General features: G+C 48.1%; 1 protein-coding gene across 1 annotated transcript in view; it reads right to left on the reverse strand.

Moving 5' to 3' along the window:
• Nucleotides 1-20,647, reverse strand: part of LOC311114558 (serine/threonine-protein kinase 24-like) — a 62,889-nt gene extending 42,242 nt beyond the window's left edge. The window contains exons 1-3 of the mRNA XM_084189798.1: nt 19,826-20,647; nt 8,486-8,716; nt 2,819-2,875 (exon numbers count right to left, since the gene is read on the reverse strand). Of these exons, the coding sequence (XP_084045924.1) occupies nt 2,819-2,875; nt 8,486-8,716; nt 19,826-19,867 (330 nt within the window). The 5' untranslated portion in view covers nt 19,868-20,647. The remainder of the gene's footprint in view (nt 1-2,818; nt 2,876-8,485; nt 8,717-19,825) is intronic.
• Between the last annotated feature and the right edge of the window lie 3,479 nt (nt 20,648-24,126).

Raw genomic sequence — 24,126 nt, forward strand, 5'->3', positions numbered from 1 at the left:
TAGTACAACTCACACAACCACCACTGTTAGTTAGTACAACTCACACAACCACCACTGTTAGTTAGTACAACTCACACAACCACCACTGTTAGTTAGCACAACTCACAAAACCACCACTGTTAGCTAGTACAACTCACACAACCACCACTGTTAGCTAGTACAACTCACACAACCACCACTGTTAGCTAGTACAACTCACACAACCAACACTGTTAGCTAGCACAACTCACACAACCACCACTGTTAGTTAGTACAACTCACACAACCACCACTGTTAGTTAGCACAACTCACACAACCACCACTGTTAGTTAGCACAACTCACACAACCACCACTGTTAGTTAGTACAACTCACACAACCACCACTGTTAGCTAGCACAACTCACACAACCACCACTGTTAGTTAGCACAACTCACACAACCACCACTGTTAGCTAGCACAACTCACACAACCACCGTTAGTACAACTCACACAACCACCGTTAGTTAGCACAACTCACACAACCACCACTGTTAGCTAGTACAACTCACACAACCACCACTGTTAGTTAGTACAACTCACACAACCACCACTGTTAGCTAGCACAACTCACAGAACCACCACTGTTAGTTAGCACAACTCACACAACCACCACTGTTAGCTAGCACAACTCACACAACCACCACTGTTAGCTAGCACAACTCACACAACCACCGTTAGTACAACTCACACAACCACCGTTAGTTAGCACAACTCACACAACCACCACTGTTAGCTAGTACAACTCACACAACCACCACTGTTAGTTAGCACAACTCACACAACCACCACTGTTAGTTAGCACAACTCACACAACCACCACTGTTAGTTAGCACAACTCACACAACCACCACTGTTAGCTAGTACAACTCACACAACCACCACTGTTAGCTAGTACAACTCACACAACCAACACTGTTAGCTAGCACAACTCACACAACCACCACTGTTAGTTAGTACAACTCACACAACCACCACTGTTAGTTAGTACAACTCACACAACCACCACTGTTAGTTAGTACAACTCACACAACCACCACTGTTAGTTAGTACAACTCACACAACCACCACTGTTAGCTAGTACAACTCACACAACCACCACTGTTAGCTAGTACAACTCACACAACCACCACTGTTAGTTAGCACAACTCACACAACCACCACTGTTAGTTAGCACAACTCACACAACCACCACTGTTAGTTAGTACAACTCACACAACCACCACTGTTAGCTAGCACAACTCACACAACCACCACTGTTAGTTAGCACAACTCACACAACCACCACTGTTAGCTAGCACAACTCACACAACCACCGTTAGTACAACTCACACAACCACCGTTAGTTAGCACAACTCACACAACCACCACTGTTAGCTAGTACAACTCACACAACCACCACTGTTAGCTAGTACAACTCACACAACCACCACTGTTAGTTAGCACAACTCACACAACCACCACTGTTAGCTAGTACAACTCACACAACCACCACTGTTAGTTAGTACAACTCACACAACCACCACTGTTAGTTAGTACAACTCACACAACCACCGTTAGTACAACTCACACAACCACCGTTAGTTAGCACAACTCACAAAACCACCACTGTTAGTTAGTACAACTCACACAACCACCACTGTTAGCTAGTACAACTCACACAACCACCACTGTTAGTTAGTACAACTCACACAACCACCACTGTTAGCTAGCACAACTCACACAACCACCACAGTTAGTTAGTACAACTCACACAACCACCACTGTTAGTTAGCACAACTCACACAACCACCACTGTTAGTTAGTACAACTCACACAACCACCACTGTTAGTTAGTACAACTCACACAACCACCACTGTTAGCTAGTACAACTCACACAACCACCACTGTTAGTTAGTACAACTCACACAACCACCACTGTTAGCTAGCACAACTCACACAACCACCACAGTTAGTTAGTACAACTCACACAACCACCACTGTTAGTTAGCACAACTCACACAACCACCACTGTTAGTTAGTACAACTCACACAACCACCACTGTTAGTTAGTACAACTCACACAACCACCACTGTTAGCTAGTACAACTCACACAACCACCACTGTTAGTTAGTACAACTCACACAACCACCACTGTTAGCTAGCACAACTCACAGAACCACCACTGTTAGTTAGCACAACTCACACAACCACCACTGTTAGCTAGCACAACTCACACAACCACCACTGTTAGCTAGCACAACTCACACAACCACCGTTAGTACAACTCACACAACCACCGTTAGTTAGCACAACTCACACAACCACCACTGTTAGCTAGTACAACTCACACAACCACCACTGTTAGCTAGTACAACTCACACAACCACCACTGTTAGTTAGCACAACTCACACAACCACCACTGTTAGTTAGCACAACTCACACAACCACCACAGTTAGTTAGTACAACTCACACAACCACCACTGTTAGTTAGCACAACTCACACAACCACCACTGTTAGTTAGTACAACTCACACAACCACCACTGTTAGTTAGTACAACTCACACAACCACCACTGTTAGCTAGCACAACTCACACAACCACCACTGTTAGTTAGCACAACTCACACAACCACCACTGTTAGTTAGCACAACTCACAAAACCACCACTGTTAGCTAGTACAACTCACACAACCACCACTGTTAGTTAGTACAACTCACACAACCAACACTGTTAGCTAGCACAACTCACAACAACCACCACTGTTAGCTAGCACAACGTACACATATTGGGCGACTCCTGGTAACATCACTCACCAGATCTAATGCTGAGCCTCCCCCTAGATACTCCATGATGATCCATAGCTTGGCCTCCTAAAACAGAGAGGAGAGACCCGTTACAGGTGTGTTAGGGCAGGGGCTGGTTCCTCCAAATCTTTCTAAATAAGTGCTGGTGCCATGAGACGCTCGGTCTGGTGGGAGTCAGGAGTCTTTTATCCTGGTTTAATTTGGGATTAAAATGGAGAGAAGTGGGAAGAGAGATTAAAATGCGGTTAAATCCCTTCCTACTAACATGATAATGGTCCTGAATATCAGCCTGTGGACCAGATGTCTGCAGGGGAGAACCACTTTGCTTTTCACTTAGTATCTTCCATCTAGTGGCTCTAACTGTTTAATATCTAGGCCAGAAACGAGGACACTAGGCTGAAGTACGGTATGTTTAGAAAACAACCTGTAAAAGCCTTCAGTTTGCCCTCCGACAGGGAATTCACTCCAGAGACAGCGACATGGCCCAGTTTGCCCTCCAACAGGGAATTCACTCCAGAGACAGCGACATGGCCCAGTTTGCCCTCCAACGGGGAATTCACTCCAGAGACAGCGACATGGCCCAGTTTGCCCTCCAACGGGGAATTCACTCCAGAGACAGCGACATGGCCCAGTTTGCCCTCCAACAGGGAATTCACTCCAGAGACAGCGACATGGCCCAGTTTGCCCTCCAACAGGGAATTCACTCCAGAGACAGCGACATGGCCCAGTTTGCCCTCCAACAGGGAATTCACTCCAGAGACAGCGACATGGCCCAGTTTGCCCTCCAACAGGGAATTCACTCCAGAGACAGCGACATGGCCCAGTTTGCCCTCCAACAGGGAATTCACTCCAGAGACAGCGACATGGCCCAGTTTGCCCTCCAACAGGGAATTCACTCCAGAGACAGCGACATGGCCCAGTTTGCCCTCCAACAGGGAATTCACTCCAGAGACAGCGACATGGCCCAGTTTGCCCTCCAACAGGAAATTCACTCCAGAGACAGCGACATGGCCCAGTTTGCCCTCCGACAGGGAATTCACTCCAGAGACAGCGACATGGCCCAGTTTGCCCTCCGACAGGGAATTCACTCCAGAGACAGCGACATGGCCCAGTTTGCCCTCCGACAGGGAATTCACTCCAGAGACAGCGACATGGCCCAGTTTGCCCTCCGACAGGGAATTCACTCCAGAGACAGCGACATGGCCCAGTTTGCCCTCCGACAGGGAATTCACTCCAGAGACAGCGACATGGCCCAGTTTGCCCTCCAACAGGGAATTCACTCCAGAGACAGCGACATGGCCCAGTTTGCCCTCCAACAGGGAATTCACTCCAGAGACAGCGACATGGCCCAGTTTGCCCTCCAACAGGGAATTCACTCCAGAGACAGCGACATGGCCCAGTTTGCCCTCCAACAGGGAATTCACTCCAGAGACAGCGACATGGCCCAGTTTGCCCTCCAACAGGGAATTCACTCCAGAGACAGCGACATGGCCCAGTTTGCCCTCCAACAGGGAATTCACTCCAGAGACAGCGACATGGCCCAGTTTGCCCTCCAACAGGGAATTCACTCCAGAGACAGCGACATGGCCCAGTTTGCCCTCCAACAGGGAATTCACTCCAGAGACAGCGACATGGCCCAGTTTGCCCTCCAACAGGGAATTCACTCCAGAGACAGCGACATGGCCCAGTTTGCCCTCCAACAGGGAATTCACTCCAGAGACAGCGACATGGCCCAGTTTGCCCTCCAACAGGGAATTCACTCCAGAGACAGCGACATGGCCCAGTTTGCCCTCCAACAGGGAATTCACTCCAGAGACAGCGACATGGCCCAGTTTGCCCTCCAACAGGGAATTCACTCCAGAGACAGCGACATGGCCCAGTTTGCCCTCCGACAGGGAATTCACTCCAGAGACAGCGACATGGCCCAGTTTGCCCTCCAACAGGGAATTCACTCCAGAGACAGCGACATGGCCCAGTTTGCCCTCCAACAGGGAATTCACTCCAGAGACAGCGACATGGCCCAGTTTGCCCTCCAACAGGGAATTCACTCCAGAGACAGCGACATGGCCCAGTTTGCCCTCCAACAGGGAATTCACTCCAGAGACAGAGACATGGCCCAGTTTGCCCTCCAACAGGGAATTCACTCCAGAGACAGCGACATGGCCCAGTTTGCCCTCCAACAGGGAATTCACTCCAGAGACAGCGACATGGCCCAGTTTGCCCTCCAACAGGGAATTCACTCCAGAGACAGCGACATGGCCCAGTTTGCCCTCCAACAGGGAATTCACTCCAGAGACAGCGACATGGCCCAGTTTGCCCTCCAACAGGGAATTCACTCCAGAGACAGCGACATGGCCCAGTTTGCCCTCCAACAGGGAATTCACTCCAGAGACAGCGACATGGCCCAGTTTGCCCTCCAACAGGGAATTCACTCCAGAGACAGCGACATGGCCCAGTTTGCCCTCCAACAGGGAATTCACTCCAGAGACAGCGACATGGCCCAGTTTGCCCTCCAACAGGGAATTCACTCCAGAGACAGCGACATGGCCCAGTTTGCCCTCCAACAGGGAATTCACTCCAGAGACAGCGACATGGCCCAGTTTGCCCTCCAACAGGGAATTCACTCCAGAGACAGCGACATGGCCCAGTTTGCCCTCCAACAGGGAATTCACTCCAGAGACAGCGACATGGCCCAGTTTGCCCTCCAACAGGGAATTCACTCCAGAGACAGCGACATGGCCCAGTTTGCCCTCCGACAGGGAATTCACTCCAGAGACAGCGACATGGCCCAGTTTGCCCTCCAACAGGGAATTCACTCCAGAGACAGCGACATGGCCCAGTTTGCCCTCCAACAGGGAATTCACTCCAGAGACAGCGACATGGCCCAGTTTGCCCTCCAACAGGGAATTCACTCCAGAGACAGCGACATGGCCCAGTTTGCCCTCCAACAGGGAATTCACTCCAGAGACAGAGACATGGCCCAGTTTGCCCTCCAACAGGGAATTCACTCCAGAGACAGCGACATGGCCCAGTTTGCCCTCCAACAGGGAATTCACTCCAGAGACAGCGACATGGCCCAGTTTGCCCTCCAACAGGGAATTCACTCCAGAGACAGAGACATGGCCCAGTTTGCCCTCCAACAGGGAATTCACTCCAGAGACAGCGACATGGCCCAGTTTGCCCTCCAACAGGGAATTCACTCCAGAGACAGCGACATGGCCCAGTTTGCCCTCCAACAGGGAATTCACTCCAGAGACAGAGACATGGCCCAGTTTGCCCTCCAACAGGGAATTCACTCCAGAGACAGCGACATGGCCCAGTTTGCCCTCCAACAGGGAATTCACTCCAGAGACAGCGACATGGAGGTCATCTGTTCAGAACTGTACATGGTACTGACTAACAGACTGGATCAATAGTGTTGTGTTGCAGGGGACAGTGGTACAGCAGGGGGGTATTATGGGATAGTGGTGCTCACTTTGAGATAGGAGACGTAGTACTTGGTGATGAAGGGGCTGTCACACTGACTCAGCACGGTGATCTCCTGACCCTTAACCCTATAACCTACCTTCAGGTATGATCCATAGTACTTGGTGATGAAGGGGCTGTCCCACTGACTCAGCACGGTGACCTCCTGATCTATAAGGCTGACCCTTAACCCTATAACCTACCTTCAGGTATGATCCATAGTACTTGGTGATGAAGGGGCTGTCCCACTGACTCAGCACGGTGACCTCCTGATCTATAAGGCTGACCCTTAACCCTATAACCTACCTTCAGGTATGATCCATAGTACTTGGTGATGAAGGGGCTGTCCCACTGACTCAGCACGGTGACCTCCTGATCTATAAGGCTGACCCTTAACCCTATAACCTACCTTCAGGTATGATCCATAGTACTTGGTGATGAAGGGGCTGTCCCACTGACTCAGCACGGTGACCTCCTGATCTATAAGGCTGACCCTTAACCCTATAACCTACCTTCAGGTATGATCCATAGTACTTGGTGATGAAGGGGCTGTCACACTGACTCAGCACGGTGACCTCCTGATCTATAAGGCTGACCCTTAACCCTATAACCTACCTTCAGGTATGATCCATAGTACTTGGTGATGAAGGGGCTGTCCCACTGACTCAGCACGGTGACCTCCTGATCTATAAGGCTGACCCTTAACCCTATAACCTACCTTCAGGTATGATCCATAGTACTTGGTGATGAAGGGGCTGTCCCACTGACTCAGCACGGTGACCTCCTGATCTATAAGGCTGACCCTTAACCCTATAACCTACCTTCAGGTATGATCCATAGTACTTGGTGATGAAGGGGCTGTCACACTGACTCAGCACGGTGACCTCCTGATCTATAAGGCTGACCCTTAACCCTATAACCTACCTTCAGGTATGATCCGTAGTACTTGGTGATGAAGGGGCTGTCCCACTGACTCAGCACGGTGATCTCCTGACCCTTAACCCTATAACCTACCTTCAGGTATGATCCATAGTACTTGGTGATGAAGGGGCTGTCACACTGACTCAGCACGGTGACCTCCTGATCTATAAGGCTGACCCTTAACCCTATAACCTACCTTCAGGTATGATCCATAGTACTTGGTGATGAAGGGGCTGTCCCACTGACTCAGCACGGTGATCTCCTGACCCTTAACCCTATAACCTACCTTCAGGTATGATCCATAGTACTTGGTGATGAAGGGGCTGTCCCACTGACTCAGCACGGTGACCTCCTGATCTATAAGGCTGACCCTTAACCCTATAACCTACCTTCAGGTATGATCCATAGTACTTGGTGATGAAGGGGCTGTCCCACTGACTCAGCACGGTGACCTCCTGATCTATAAGGCTGACCCTTAACCCTATAACCTACCTTCAGGTATGATCCATAGTACTTGGTGATGAAGGGGCTGTCCCACTGACTCAGCACGGTGACCTCCTGATCTATAAGGCTGACCCTTAACCCTATAACCTACCTTCAGGTATGATCCATAGTACTTGGTGATGAAGGGGCTGTCACACTGACTCAGCACGGTGACCTCCTGATCTATAAGGCTGACCCTTAACCCTATAACCTACCTTCAGGTATGATCCATAGTACTTGGTGATGAAGGGGCTGTCACACTGACTCAGCACGGTGACCTCCTGACCCTTAACCCTATAACCTACCTTCAGGTATGATCCATAGTACTTGGTGATGAAGGGGCTGTCACACTGACTCAGCACGGTGACCTCCTGATCTATAAGGCTGACCCTTAACCCTATAACCTACCTTCAGGTATGATCCATAGTACTTGGTGATGAAGGGGCTGTCACACTGACTCAGCACGGTGACCTCCTGATCTATAAGGCTGACCCTTAACCCTATAACCTACCTTCAGGTATGATCCATAGTACTTGGTGATGAAGGGGCTGTCCCACTGACTCAGCACGGTGATCTCCTGACCCTTAACCCTATAACCTACCTTCAGGTATGATCCATAGTACTTGGTGATGAAGGGGCTGTCCCACTGACTCAGCACGGTGACCTCCTGATCTATAAGGCTGACCCTTAACCCTATAACCTACCTTCAGGTATGATCCATAGTACTTGGTGATGAAGGGGCTGTCCCACTGACTCAGCACGGTGACCTCCTGATCTATAAGGCTGACCCTTAACCCTATAACCTACCTTCAGGTATGATCCATAGTACTTGGTGATGAAGGGGCTGTCACACTGACTCAGCACGGTGATCTCCTGCTGGATGTCCTCTATCTCGTCCTCAGCCTCCTCCAGGTCAATGATCTTAATGGCCACCACCTTCTGAGTCCTGTTGTCTATTCCTTTAAACACCTCACCAAACGAGCCTTTACCTATCCTCTCCAACTTAGTGAACAGCTCCTCTGGGTCCGCTTTCAGGTTCTACAGGAGGAGAAGGGAGAGAGGGAGAGAGGGAGGGGAGGAGGGGGCGAGGGAGGGAGGGGAGGAGGGAGGGAGGGAGGGGAGGAGGGGAGGAGGGGGCGAGGGAGGGAGGGGAGGAGGGAGGGAGGGAGGGGAGGAGGGAGGGAGGGGAGGAGGGAGGGCGAGGAAGGTGGGAGGGTGGGAGGGTGAGAGGGAGGGAGGGTGGGAGGGCGAGGAAGGGAGGTAGGGCGAGAGGGGGCGAGGAGGGAGGGAGGGCAAGAGGGAGAAGGGAGGGAAAGAGGGGGGGAAAGAGAGGGGGAAAGAGGGAGAGAGAGAGAGGGGGAGGAGGGAGGAGGGAGAGAGGGAGAGAGGGGAGAAGGGAGGGAGAGGGAGAGAGAGAGGGGGTGGAGGGAGGAGGGAGAGATAGAGGGGAGGAGGGAGAGAGAGGGGGAGGAGGGAGAGAGAGGGGGGAGGAGGGAGAGAGAGGGGGGAGGAGTGAGAGAGAGAGGGGGGAGGAGGGAGAGATAGGGGGGAGGAGGGAGAGAGGGGGAGGAGGGAGAGAGAGGGGGGAGGAGGGAGAGAGAGGGGGGAGGAGGGAGAGAGAGAGGGGGGAGGAGGGAGAGAGAGGGGGGAGGAGGGAGAGAGAGGGGGGAGGAGGGAGAGAGAGGGGGAGGAGGGAGAGAGGGGGGAGGAGGGAGAGAGAGAGGGGGGAGGAGGGAGAGAGAGAGGGGGGAGGAGGGAGAGAGAGGGGGGAGGAGGGAGAGAGAGCAGCAATGCTTAGAATATGATTACATGACATGTGATAAGAGTTAAGCAATATCATTAATTTGTCAACAACACGTGTTGCAACACTGCAGCAATGATGAAGCCAAAAAGTCCTCTTTATGTCTAACAGAATATTGAATAAAGGAGTTATATTCTATTCTGTTTCCCTGACATAACCTAGGGCTAGGATATCACTCAGCTCTGAACCTAACCCTACAGTACTCTTCCCTGGTCTTGACCTGTGACCCTAACCCTACAGTACTCTTCCCTGGTCCTGACCTGTGACCCTAACCCTACAGTACTCTTCCCTGGTCCTGACCTGTGACCCTAACCCTACAGTACTCTTCCCTGGTCCTGACCTGTGACCCTAACCCTGCAGTACTCTTCCCTGGTCCTGACCTATGACCCTAACCCTACAGTACTCTTCCCTGGTCCTGACCTGTGACCCTAACCCTACAGTACTCTTCCCTGGTCCTGACCTGTGACCCTAACCCTACAGTACTCTTCCCTGGTCCTGACCTGTGACCCTAACCCTGACCTGTGACCCTAACCCTACAGTACTCTTCCCTGGTCCTGACCTGTGACCCTAAGCCTACAGTACTCTTCCCTGGTCCTGACCTGTGACCCTAACCCTACAGTACTCTTCCCTGGTCCTGACCTGTGACCCTAACCCTACAGTACTCTTCCCTGGTCCTGACCTGTGACCCTAACCCTGATCTGTGACCCTAACCCTACAGTACTCTTCCCTGGTCCTGACCTGTGACCCTAACCCTACAGTACTCTTCCCTGGTCCTGACCTGTGACCCTAACCCTACAGTACTATTCCCTGGTCCTGACCTGTGACCCTAACCCTACAGTACTCTTCCCTGGTCCTGACCTGTGACCCTAACACTACAGTACTCTTCCCTGGTCCTGACCTGTGACCCTAACCCTGACCTGTGACCCTAACCCTACAGTACTCTTCCCTGGTCCTGACCTGTGACCCTAACCCTACAGTACTCTTCCCTGGTCCTGACCTGTGACCCTAACCCTACAGTACTATTCCCTGGTCCTGACCTGTGACCCTAACCCTACAGTACTCTTCCCTGGTCCTGACCTGTGACCCTAACCCTACAGTACTCTTCCCTGGTCCTGACCTGTGACCCTAACCCTACAGTACTCTTCCCTGGTCCTGACCTGTGACCCTAACCCTGACCTGTGACCCTAACCCTACAGTACTCTTCCCTGGTCCTGACCTGTGACCCTAACCCTACAGTACTCTTCCCTGGTCCTGACCTGTGACCCTAACCCTACAGTACTATTCCCTGGTCCTGACCTGTGACCCTAACCCTACAGTACTCTTCCCTGGTCCTGACCTGTGACCCTAACCCTACAGTACTCTTCCCTGGTCCTGACCTGTGACCCTAACCCTACAGTACTCTTCCCTGGTCCTGACCTGTGACCCTAACCCTACAGTACTCTTTCCTGTCCCTGGCTTTATCTCAGTCTATAGCTGCAGCTTTATCAGAGGAGAAACAACAGTGAAACACTCAGGGAGCCCTAACCCTAACTCCCAAGGGGTTCTCCAGAAGGAAACTCCAGGGTAGAGCAGTCCCAGCCTCCCAACCAGGCACAAACACAGAACCAGCCTCCCAACCAGGCCCAAACACAGAACCAGCCTCCCAACCAATCAATCAATCAATCAATTTTATTTTATATAGCCCTTCTTACATCAGCTAATATCTCGAAGTGCTGTACAGAAACCCAGCCTAAAACCCCAAACAGCTAGTAATGCAGGTGTAGAAGCACGGTGGCTAGGAAAAACTCCCTAGAAAGGCAAAACCTAGGAAGAAACCTAGAGAGGAACCAGGCTATGAGGGGTGGCCAGTCCTCTTCTGGCTGTGCCGGGTGGAGATTATAACAGAACCATGCCAAGATGTTCAAAAATGTTCATAAGTGACAAGCATGGTCAAATAATAATCAGGAATAAATCTCAGTTGGCTTTTCATAGCCGATCATTAGAGTTTAAAACAGCAGGTCTGGGACAGGTAGGGGTTCCATAACCGCAGGCAGAACAGTTTAAACTGGAATAGCAGCAAGGCCAGGCGGACTGGGGATAGCAAGGAGTCACCACGGCCGGTAGTCCCGACGTATGGTCCTAGGGCTCAGGTCTCTCAGTTGGCTTTTCATAGCCGATCATTTAGAGTTGAAAACAGCAGGTCTGGGACAGGTAGGGGTTTCGTAGCCGCAGGCAGAACAGTTGAAACTGGAATAGCAGCAAGGCCAGGCGGACTGGGGGCAGCAGGGTGTCATCATGCCCGGTAGTCCTGACGTATGGTCCTAGGGCTCAGGTTCTCAGAGAGAAAGAGAGAACGAGAGAATTAGAGAGAGCATACTTAAATTCACACAGGACACTGGATAAGACAGGAGAAGTACTCCAGGTATAACCAACTAACCCCAGCCCCCCGACACATAAACTACTGCAGCATAAATACTGGAGGCTGAGACAGGAGCGGTCCGGAGACACTGTGGCCCCATCCGAAGAAACCCCCGGACAGGGCCAAACAGGAAGGATATAACCCCACCCACTCCGCCAAAGCACAGCCCCCGCACCACTAGAGGGATATCCCCAACCACCAACTTACAATCCTGAGACAAGGCCGAGTATAGCCCACAGAGGTCTCCACCACAGCACAAACCAAGGGGGGGGGGGGCGCCAACCCAGACAGGAAGATCACGTCAGTAACTCAACCCACTCAAGTGACGCACCCCTCCCAGGGACGGCATGAAAGAGCACCAGCAGGCCAGTGACTCAGCCCCTGCAACAGGGTTAGAGGCAGAGAACCCCAGTGGAGAGGGGAACCGGCCTGGCAGAGACAGCAAGGGCTGTTCGTTGCTCCAGCCTTTCCGTTCACCTTCACACTCCTGGGCCAGACTACACTCAATCATATGACCTACTGAAGAGATAAGTCTTCAGTAAAGACTTAAAGGTTGAGACCGAGTCTGCGTCTCTCACATGGGTAGGCAGACTGTTCCATAAAAATGGAGATCTATAGGAGAAAGCCCTGCCTCCCGCTGTTTGCTTAGAAATTCTAGGGACAATTAGGAGGCCTGCGTCTTGTGACCGTAGCGTACGTATTGGTATGTACGGCAGGACCAACTCGGAAAGATAGGTAGGAGCAAGCCCATGTAACGCTTTATAGGTTAACAGTAAAACCTTGAAATCAGCCCTTGCCTTAACAGGAAGCCAGTGTAGGGAAGCTAGCACTGGAGTAATATGATCAAATTTCTTGGTTCTAGTCAGGATTCTAGCAGCCGTATTTAGCACTAACTGAAGTTTATTTAGTGCTTTATCCGGGTAGCCGGAAAATAGAGCATTGCAGTAGTCTAATCTAGAAGTAACAAATGCATGGATTAATTTTTCTGCATCATTTTTGGACAGAAAATTTCTGATTTTTGCAATGTTACGTAGATGGAAAAAAGCTGTCCTTGAAACAGTCTTGATATGTTCGTCAAAAGAGAGATCAGGGTCAAGAGTAACGCCTAGGTCCTTCACAGTTTTATTTGAGACGACTTTACAACCATCAAGATGAATTGTCAGATTTAACAGAAGATCTCTTTGTTTCTTGGGACCTAGAACAAGCATCTCTGTTTTGTCCGAGTTTAAAAGTAAAAAGTTTTCAGCCATCCACTTCCTTATGTCTGAAACACAGGCTTCTAGCGAGGGCAATTTTGGGGCTTCACCATGCTTCATTGAAATGTACAGCTGTGTGTCATCCGCATAGCAGTGAAAGTTAACATTATGTTTTCGAATAACATCCCCAAGAGGTAAAATATATAGTGAAAACAATAGTGGTCCTAAAACGGAACCTTGAGGAACACCGAAATGTACAGTTGATTTGTCGGAGGACAGACCATTCACAGAGACAAACTGATATCTTTCCGACAGGTAGGATCTAAACCAGGCCAGAACTTGTCCGTGTAGACCAATTTGGGTTTCCAGTCTCTCCAAAAGAATGTGGTGATCGATGGTGTCAAAGGCAGCACTAAGGTCTAGTAGCACGAGGACAGATGCAGAGCCTCGGTCTGACGCCATTAAAAGGTCATTTACCACCTTCACAAGTGCAGTCTCAGTGCTATGATGGGGTCTAAAACCAGACTGAAGCATTTCGTATACATTGTTTGTCTTCAGAAAGGCAGTGAGTTGCTGCGCAACAGCTTTTTCTAAAATTTTTGAGAGGAATGGAAGATTCGATATTGGCCGATAGTTTTTTATATTTTCCGGGTCAAGGTTTGGCTTTTTCAAGAGAGGCTTTATCACTGCCACTTTTAGTGAGTTTGGTACACATCCGGTGGATAGAGAGCTGTTTATTATGTTCAACATAGGAGGGCCAAGCACAGGAAGCAGCTCCTTCAGCAGTTTAGTAGGAATAGGATCCAGTATGCAGCTTGAAGGTTTAGAGGCCATGATTATTTTCATCATTGTGTCAAGAGATATAGTACTAAAACACTTAAGTGTCTCTCCCGATCCCAGGCCCTCGCAGAGCTGTGCAGATCCAGGACAGCTAAGCCCTGGAGGAATACGCAGATTCAAAGAGGAGTCCGTAATTTGCTTTCTAATGGTCATGATCTTTTCCTCAAAGAAGTTCATGAATTTATCACTGCTGAAGTGAAAACCATCCTCTCTTGGGGAATGCTGCTTTTTAGTTAGCTTTGCAACAGTATCAAAAAGAAATTTTGGATTGTTCTTATTTTCCTCGATTAATTTGGAAAAGTAGGATGATCGAGCAGCAGTGAGGGCTCTTCGGTACTGCACGGTACTGTCTTTCCAAGCTAGTCGGAAGACTTCCAGTTTGGTGTGGCGCCATTTCCGTTCCAATTTCCTGGAAGCTTGCTTCAAAGCTCGGGTATTTTCTGTATACCAGGGAGCTAGTTTCTTATGACAAATGTTTTTCGTTTTTAGGGGTGCAACTGCATCTAGGGTATTGTGCAAGGTTAAATTTAGTTCCTCAGTTAAGTGGTTAACTGATTTTTGTCCTCTGACGTCCTTGGGTAGGCAGAAGGGGTCTGGAAGGGCATCAATGAATTTTTGTGTTGTCTGAGAATTTATAGCACGACTTTTGATGCTCCTTGGTTGGGGTCTGAGCAGATTATTTGTTGCGATTGCAAACGTAATAAAATGGTGGTCCGATAGTCCAGGATTTTGTGGAAAAACATTAAGATCTACAACATTTATTCCATGGGACAAAACTAGGTCCAGAGTATGACTGTGGCAGTGAGTAGGTCCAGAGACATGTTGGACAAAACCCACTGAGTCGATAATGGCTCCGAAGGACTTTTGGAGTGGGTCTGTGGACTTCTCCATGTGAATATTAAAATCACCAAAAATTAGAATATGATCTGCTATGACTACAAGGTCTGATAGGAATTCAGGAAACTCAGAGAGGAACGCTGTATATGGCCCAGGAGGCCTGTAAACAGTAGCTATAAAAAGTGATTGAGTAGGCTGCATAGATTTCATGACTAGAAGCTCGAAAGATGAAAACGTCATTTTTTTTTTTGTAAATTGAAATTTGCTATCGTAAATGTTAGCAACACCTCCGCCTTTGCGGGATGCACGGGGAATATGGTCACTAGTGTAACCAGGAGGTGAGGCCTCATTTAACACAGCAAATTCATCAGGCTTAAGCCATGTTTCAGTCAGGCCAATCACATCAAGATTATGATCAGTGATTAGTTCATTGACTATGACTGCCTTTGAAGTGAGGGATCTAACATTAAGTAACCCTATTTTGAGATGTGAGGTATCACGATCTCTTTCAATAATGGCAGGAATGGAGGAGGTCTTTATCCTAATAAGATTGCTAGGGTGGACACCACCATGTTTAGTTTTGCCCAACCTAGGTCGAGGCACAGACACAGTCTCAATGGGTATGGCTGAGCTGACTACACTGACTATGCTATTGGCAGACTCCACTAAGCTGGCAGGTTGGCTAACAGCCTGCTGCCTGGCCTGCACCCTATTTCACTGTGGGGCTAAAGGAGTTAGAGCCCTATCTATGTTGGTAGATAAGAGGAGAGCACCCCTCCAGCTAGGATGGAGTCCGTCACTCCTCAGCAGGTCAGGCTTGATCCTGTTTGTGGGTGAGTCCCAGAAAGAGGGCCAATTATCCACAAATGTTATCTTTTGGGAGGGGCAGAAAACAGTTTTCAACCAGCGATTAAGTGCTGAGACTCTGCTGTAGAGCTCGTCACTTCCCCTAACTGGGAGGGGGCCAGAGACAATTACTCGATGCCGACACATCTTTCTAGCTGATTTACACGCTGAAGCTATGTTGCACTTGGTGACCTCTGACTGTTTCATCCTAACATCGTTGGTGCCGACGTGGATAACAATATCTCTATACTCTCTACACTCGCCAGTTTTAGCTTTAGCCAGCACCATCTTTAGATTAGCCTTAACGTCGGTAGCCCTGCCCCCTGGTAAACAGTGTATGATCGCTGGGTGATTCGTTTTAAGTCTAATACTGCGGGTAATGGAGTCGCCAATGACTAGGGTTTTCAATTTGTCAGAGCTAATGGTGGGAGCCTTCGGCGTCTCAGACCCCGTAACGGGAGGAGTAGAGACTAGAGAAGACTCAGACTCAGACTCCGACTCGCTACATAATGGGGAAAACCGGTTGAAGGTTTCTGTCGGCTGAATGAGCGACACCGGTTGAGCATTCCAACAGTATTTCCCTCCAGAAGCCATGAGAAAGTTGTCCGGCTGCAGGGACTGTGCGGGGGGAGTTATACTAACGTTACTGTCTGTACTTACTGGTGGCACAGACGCTGTTTCTTCCTTTCCTACACTGATAATACTCTTGCCTAACGATTGCGTCTGAAGCTGGGCTTGTAGCACAGCTATTCTCGCCGTAAGGCGAGAATTCTCCTGTATATTATGAGTACAGCGACTGCAATTAAAAGACATCATGTTAATGTTACTACTTAGCTTCGGCTGTTGAAGATGTTGATGAGCCATGTCCAGATAAAGCGTCCGGAGTGAAAAAGTTGAATAAGGGAAAAAAAAGTTGCGATGGAAAAACGGAAAATAACGTAAAGTTGGCAGCTAAAACGCACAGGAAAATGACTCTTCTGTCTCGGGATAAACGTCCGGGGTGAAAAAGTTTAACGAAAAAAGATGAGTGAGGACAAAACTAAAAAGTTGGTAAATTTGTTGAACACAGAGATTGATTAAACGTTTATTAAAAGTAAAACGTGAATAGTTTGGCAGGTAGCCAAGTAGCAACAAACAGCAGAGCAGCAAGGAGACAAATGCTCAGCAAGGAGAGCAAGGTGCCAACCAGGCACAAACACAGAACCAGCCTCCCAACCAGGCCCAAACACAGAACCAGGCTCCCTGTGTGAACTCTCCCAGCCAGAGATATCATGGTGTATTAACCCAAACACAGAACCAGGCTCCCTGTGTGAACTCTCCCAGCCAGAGATATCATGGTGTATAAACCCAGCCAGAGATATCATGGTGTATTAACCCAAACACAGAACCAGGCTCCCTGTGTGAACTCTCCCAGCCAGAGATATCATGGTGTATTAACCCAAACACAGAACCAGGCTCCCTGTGTGAACTCTCCCAGCCAGAGATATCATGGTGTATTAACCCAAACACAGAACCAGGCTCCCTGTGTGAACTCTCCCAGCCAGAGATATCATGGTGTATTAACCCAGCCAGAGATATCATGGTGTATAAACCCAAACACAGAACCAGGCTCCCTGTGTGAACTCTCCCAGCCAGAGATATCATGGTGTATTAACCCAGCCAGAGATATCATGGTGTATTAACCCAGCCAGAGATATCATGGTGTATTAACCCAAACACAGAACCAGCCTCCCTGTGTGAACTCTCCCAGCCAGAGATATCATGGTGTATTAACCCAAACACAGAACCAGGCTCCCTGTGTGAACTCTCCCAGCCAGAGATATCATGGTGTATTAACCCAAACACAGAACCAGCCTCCCTGTGTGAACTCTCCCAGCCAGAGATATCATGGTGTATTAACCCAAACACAGAACCAGGCTCCCTGTGTGAACTCTCCCAGCCAGAGATATCATGGTGTATTAACCCAAACACAGAACCAGGCTCCCTGTGTGAACTCTCCCAGCCAGAGATATCATGGTGTATAAACCCAAACACAGAACCAGGCTCCCTGTGTGAACTCTCCCAGCCAGAGATATCATGGTGTATAAACCCAAACACAGAACCAGGCTCCCTGTGTGAACTCTCCCAGCCAGAGATATCATGGTGTATAAACCCAAACACAGAACCAGGCTCCCTGTGTGAACTCTCCCAGCCAGAGATATCATGGTGTATTAACCCAAACACAGAACCAGGCTCCCTGTGTGAACTCTCCCAGCCAGAGATATCATGGTGTATAAACCCAAACACAGAACCAGGCTCCCTGTGTGAACTCTCCCAGCCAGAGATATCATGGTGTATTAACCCAAACACAGAACCAGGCTCCCTGTGTGAACTCTCCCAGCCAGAGATATCATGGTGTATAAACCCAAACACAGAACCAGGCTCCCTGTGTGAACTCTCCCAGCCAGAGATATCATGGTGTATAAACCCAAACACAGAACCAGGCTCCCTGTGTGAACTCTCCCAGCCAGAGATATCATGGTGTATAAACCCAAACACAGAACCAGGCTCCCTGTGTGAACTCTCCCAGCCAGAGATATCATGGTGTATAAACCCAAACACAGAACCAGGCTCCCTGTGTGAACTCTCCCAGCCACAGATATCATGGTGTATAAACCCAAACACAGAACCAGGCTCCCTGTGTGAACTCTCCCAGCCAGAGATATCATGGTGTATAAACCCAAACACAGAACCAGGCTCCCTGTGTGAACTCTCCCAGCCAGAGATATCATGGTGTATAAACCCAAACACAGAACCAGGCTCCCTGTGTGAACTCTCCCAGCCACAGATATCATGGTGTATAAACCCAAACACAGAACCAGGCTCCCTGTGTGAACTCTCCCAGCCAGAGATATCATGGTGTATAAACCCAAACACAGAACCAGGCTCCCTGTGTGAACTCTCCCAGCCACAGATATCATGGTGTATAAACCCAAACACATTTACATTACATTTTTACATTTACATTATTTAGCAGACGCTCTTATCCAGAGCGACTTACAGGAGCAATTAGGGTTAAGTGCCTTGCTCAAGGGCACATCGACAGATTTTTCACCTAGTTGGCTTGGGGATTAGAACCAGCGACCTTTCGGTTACTGGCACAACGCTCTTAACCACTAAGCTACCTGCCGCCCCACAGAACCACAGAACCAGCCTCCCTGTGTGAACTCTCCCAGCCACAGATATCATGGTGTATAAACCCAGCTAGAAATGTCACAAAAACACATTTACTGGAAGAACTGTGCAGATACAAAGTTTGGTAACAGAATTATACTAAAATCTCCCTCAGTTTTTATGCGATCACGTTTTCCAAAAACTCTTAAACATCTGCTCCGAATTAAGATTCAAAGATGTCTGCAGAAAGAATGGGGTATCAACTATATGACATGACACCTTGAGTTTGAAAAAGACAAAATGTTTGGTTAAGTATATTGAACTATAGTAGGATTTACATCCGGTAACGGAATTACGGTAACGGAATTACATCATGGGTCCTTGATCTGTACTTTACAGAAATGCATAATTCTGGATATGACTATCATTCTCTTCCTGGTTATGTAACCTAAATAGGTACACAAAAGGTAGAAATATGCAAATGTTCTTATTTTGGCTACTATTCTAATGAGCGCCGCCCCCAAATAAGACCACATGGTTGGTCCGGGCCAGACCGAATCTGAACCAATCATACATGTCTATGTTTCAGAAGTTTGGACATCACAGTTCAGTAGTAATCAGTACAGTAGAGTTCAGTAGTAATCAGTACAGTAGTAATCAGTACAGTAGAAAGGATTACAGTAGTAATCAGTAGAAAGGATTACTGTACAGTAGAAATGAGTACAGTAGTAATCAGTACAGTAGTAATCAGTACAGTAGAAAGGAGTACAGTAGTAATCAGTAGAAAGGATTACTGTATAGTAGAAATGAGTACAGTAGTAATCAGTACAGTAGTAATCAGTACAGTAGAAAGGATTACTGTACAGTAGAAATGAGTACAGTAGTAATCAGTACAGTAGAAAGGATTACTGTACAGTAGAAATGAGTACAGTAGTAATCTGCAGCATTCTGTGATTACCGTGCATGCCTTTAGTATTGTTAACTGCAACTGACAGCAGGTGATGTAGCTATAGAGAGCTCTGGTAAGGTGGACGTTAGCCAGCTAGCTACTAGAAATGAGGTGAAAACAAGCGTACCTGCATCCCTGGCAGGCTACTCTGAACCGGAGAGTGAGCCATGTCGCCCGTCGACAGAGTGACCGGTTATTACAGGTAACTAGCTTCAGCTGGTCACTAGTTAGAACGCAGAATACACGACACAGGTCGTGCGTCGGTCCGACTGGGGATGGCGTCTTGCGTCCGTATCGATGCGTTTTGTGAATCCTTCCCCTTCTGAACAAGCTCAAAACATGTTGACTCGGCCACGAAAACCTTATGGTGTTAGCAAGCTAGTCCGTCGATCGTTGTCCTTGTGTTAACATAACTACTGTCACTAGCAAATCATCTGAGGAATATTTACTTGAGAAAATTAGCTAGCTTGCAAACTGCCTATTTAGCTTTTTCGCTAGCATCGTACCCTACCTAGCTAGCTAGCTGCACAGTGCCAACACATCAACATGAATACAAATAGCTAGCTGACAATGTTAGCTGGACTGTACTAGCGAACAGTTACATTTATTTTGACCGCAAAGCATTCACGATCTTATTTCACTGATTAGTTATCGAACTACTGGCTGCCACTTCGCCAGCTGTACTGTAGCCTACTAGTCTTTCATCCAACCGCACTGTCAGACTTTTCAACGCAGCCAGATAAAGAGCAGATTTTGTCCTGCATCTCGCAAACATAAAGCCGTTTCAGTGGATATGATACGCTCCGATCTTGCAGTCATTGGCTATCTTAAAATCGGAAAAAAAGGCCATTTAAAACACGCTGACAACTCTAAATATGATGCTGTGTTGTCCTTTCTCCCTGTCCTCCTCTACTGTCCGCCATCTTGTCAGCGCTGTCACTATTGGCGCGAAGCAGAGCGCGTCTCCGGACTGGATGTGACAGTCTGTGAACGGCGGAGGGCGCAAGGACACGGTTCACTACATTTGCACCGAGCATTTTAGTACATGTGATAATAATAATAATAAAATGCCATTTAGCAGACGCTTTTATCCAAAGGGACTTACAGTCATGTGTGCATACATTTTTACGTATGTGTGGTCCCGGGGATCGAACCCACTACCCTGGCGTTGCAAGCGCCATGCTCTACCAATTGAGCTACATAATATTATTGAATTATATATTTGGTGATATTTTGTAGCTGTTTGGAGAAGACGTTGAAAATCCAAATGAGCGCAAAACTGTTGCGGCATTCATAAAAGCAAAACGGCTGTTCTTCCCCGGGATAAATTACTCCATTTCGCGAAGAGTGTTCAGCGGCCGGTTAGCTCAGTTGGTTAGAGCGTCGTGCTAATAACGCGAAGGTCGCGGGTTCGATACCCGTACTGGCCAGAGCACTTTTGGCTGTTGAATGTTTATGTTCCGCGTCTCTAGATCAAGTTGGACCTATTCTATTCTATTTTTTTATTTTTTTATTTCACCTTTATGTAACCAGGTAAGAAGCCAGTTGAGAACAAGTTCTCATTTACAACTGCGACCTGGCCAAGATAAAGCAAAGCAGTGCGATAAAAACAACAACACAGAGTAACATATGGGGTAAAACAAAACATAAAGTCAAAAATACAACAGAAAATATATATACAGTGTGTGCAAATGTAGCAAGTTATGGAGGTAAGGCAATAAATAGGCCATAGTGCAAACTAATTACAATTAGTATTAACACTGGAATGCTAGATGTGCAAGAGATGATGTGCAAATAGAGATACTGGGGTGCAAATGAGCAAAATAAATAACAATATGGGGATGAGGTAGTTGGGTGGGCTAATTTCAGATGGGCTGTGTACAGGTGCAGTGATCGGTAAGCTGCTCTGACAACTGATGCTTAAAGTTAGTGAGGGAGATAAGAGTCTCCAGCTTCAGAGATTTTTGCAATTCGTTCCAGTCATTGGCAGCAGAGAACTGGAAGGAATGGAGGCCAAATGAGGTGTTGGCTTTGGGGTTGACCAGTGAGATATACCTGCTGGAGTGCATACTACGGGTGGGTGTTGCTATGGTGACCAATGAGCTAAAATATGATATGGGGCTATTCTATTCTAGTGGTCCCATATGATATGGGGCTATTCTATTCTACTGGTCCCATATGATATGGGGCTATTCTATTCTAGTGGTCCCATATGATATGGGGCTATTCTATTATAGTGGTCCCATATTATATGGGGCTATTCTATTCTACTGGTCCCATATGATATGGGGCTATTCTATTCTAGTGGTCCCATATGATATGGGGCTATTCTATTATAGTGGTCCCATATGATATGGGGCTATTCTATTCTACTGGTCCCATATGATATGGGGCTATTCTATTCTAGTGGTCCCATATGATATGGGGCTATTCTATTCTAGTGGTCCCATATGATATGGGGCTATTCTATTCTACTGGTCCCATATGATATGGGGCTATTCTATTCTACTGGTCCCATATGATATGGGGCTATTCTATTCTACTGGTCCCATATGATATGGGGCTATTCTATTCTACTGGTCCCATATGATATGGGGCTATTCTATTCTAGTGGTCGACTTTGAACGGCCCCAACCGTGGTCATGCTTAAGTGAAGCCGCTAGGTGGTACTATTGCTCCCACTCTAGAGGCCTGATACAGAAGACACCAGCTGAGGTGTAGTGCCAGTTCCGAGTGCTGGAGGCACTACTGTGCTGATTTTATTGTCCGGGTAACAAAATCAATGGTCTGCCACATTTTATAACAGTGTAACGCAGTGTTAGCCTTCAGTCAGTCGAGCCGATATGGCGACCAGGAAGAATCTGCGTTTCAAGAGCCGCTTCTCCTCTCTGAAACTTTCAAATGTTTAAAATCTGCGGAGTTTGGATCGTAAAGGAATAAAACCTCGGTCAACTCACTGTTGGAAAATATACACGTGGACAATCTCTCCCGATCTGAAAGAAAAGGGTAAGAAAGGAACGGGCGTCTTTATTTAGTTTAGGCTACCCGAGCACCCTAACCGTGTAGGCTAGATGGAAGATAGCCATACTAGTTTAAATGCAAGTGGAAAACCAATTTCGATCATATCCTGTATTTTTCCTTTACCTCTAATTCCTGCGGTTTGCCAGTTAATTCTCTATCTCCTTTGCATTGTCTGAATGTACAGATCTCCTCCAGTTGGAATATAATAGATGTATAGATAAGATCATCGTCCAACAGGATTATAGTGAATAGCCAAGTTATCCAAGACAGAGTTATAGTGAATAGCCAAGTTATCCAAGACAGAGTTATAGTGAATAGCCAAGTTATCCAAGACAGAGTTAGCCTATAATATAATATTTGTTTCGGGGCTTTGGCTAACACCGTGTGTTTGCAGCTGTGTTTTCCCCTAGCCCTTGATCGGGACTCAGGTCCAGTAAACAGAAGTCATTGGACGGAGTATCTGTTAAACTCTAGGAGGCATTCCGCCTTCTCCCTCCAGTTCTCAGGTCCAGTAAACAGAAGAGTCATTGGACGGAGTATCTGTTAAACTCTAGGAGGCATTCCGCCTTCTCCCTCCAGTTCTCAGGTCCAGTAAACAGAAGAGTCATTGGACGGAGTATCTGTTAAACTCTAGGAGGCATTCCGCCTTCTCCCTCCAGTTCTCAGGTCCAGTAAACAGAAGAGTCATTGGACGGAGTAGCTGTTAAACTCTAGGAGGCATTCTGCCTTCTCCCTCCAGTTCTCAGGTCCAGTAAACAGAAGAGTCATTGGACGGAGTATCTGTTAAACTCTAGGAGGCATTCCGCCTTCTCCCTCCAGTTCTCAGGTCCAGTACACAGAAGAGTCATTGGACGGAGTATCTGTTAAACTCTAGGAGGCATTCTGCCTTCTCCCTCCAGTTCTCAGGTCCAGTAAACAGAAGAGTCATTGGACGGAGTATCTGTTAAACTCTAGGAGGCATTCCGCCTTCTCCCTCCAGTTCTCAGGTCCAGTAAACAGAAGAGTCATTGGACGGAGTAGCTGTTAAACTCTAGGAGGCATTCCGCCTTCTCCCTCCAGTTCTCAGGTCCAGTAAACAGAAGAGTCATTGGACGGAGTAGCTGTTAAACTCCAGGAGGCATTCCGCCTTCTCCCTCCAGTTCTCAGGTCCAGTAAACAGAAGAGTCATTGGACGGAGTATCTGTTAAACTCTAGGAGGCATTCCGCCTTCTCCCTCCAGTTCTCAGGTCCAGTACACAGAAGAGTCATTGGACGGAGTATCTGTTAAACTCTAGGAGGCATTCTGCCTTCTCCCTCCAGGTCTCAGGTCCAGTAAACAGAAGAGTCATTGGACGGAGTATCTGTTAAACTCTAGGAGGCATTCTGCCTTCTCCCTCCAGGTCTCAGGTCCAGTAAACAGAAGAGTCA

Source organism: Coregonus lavaretus (assembly GCF_964263955.1).
Source record: "Coregonus lavaretus genome assembly, contig: HAP1_SCAFFOLD_1212, whole genome shotgun sequence".
In the NCBI taxonomy this organism is placed as follows: Eukaryota; Metazoa; Chordata; class Actinopteri; order Salmoniformes; family Salmonidae; genus Coregonus; species Coregonus lavaretus.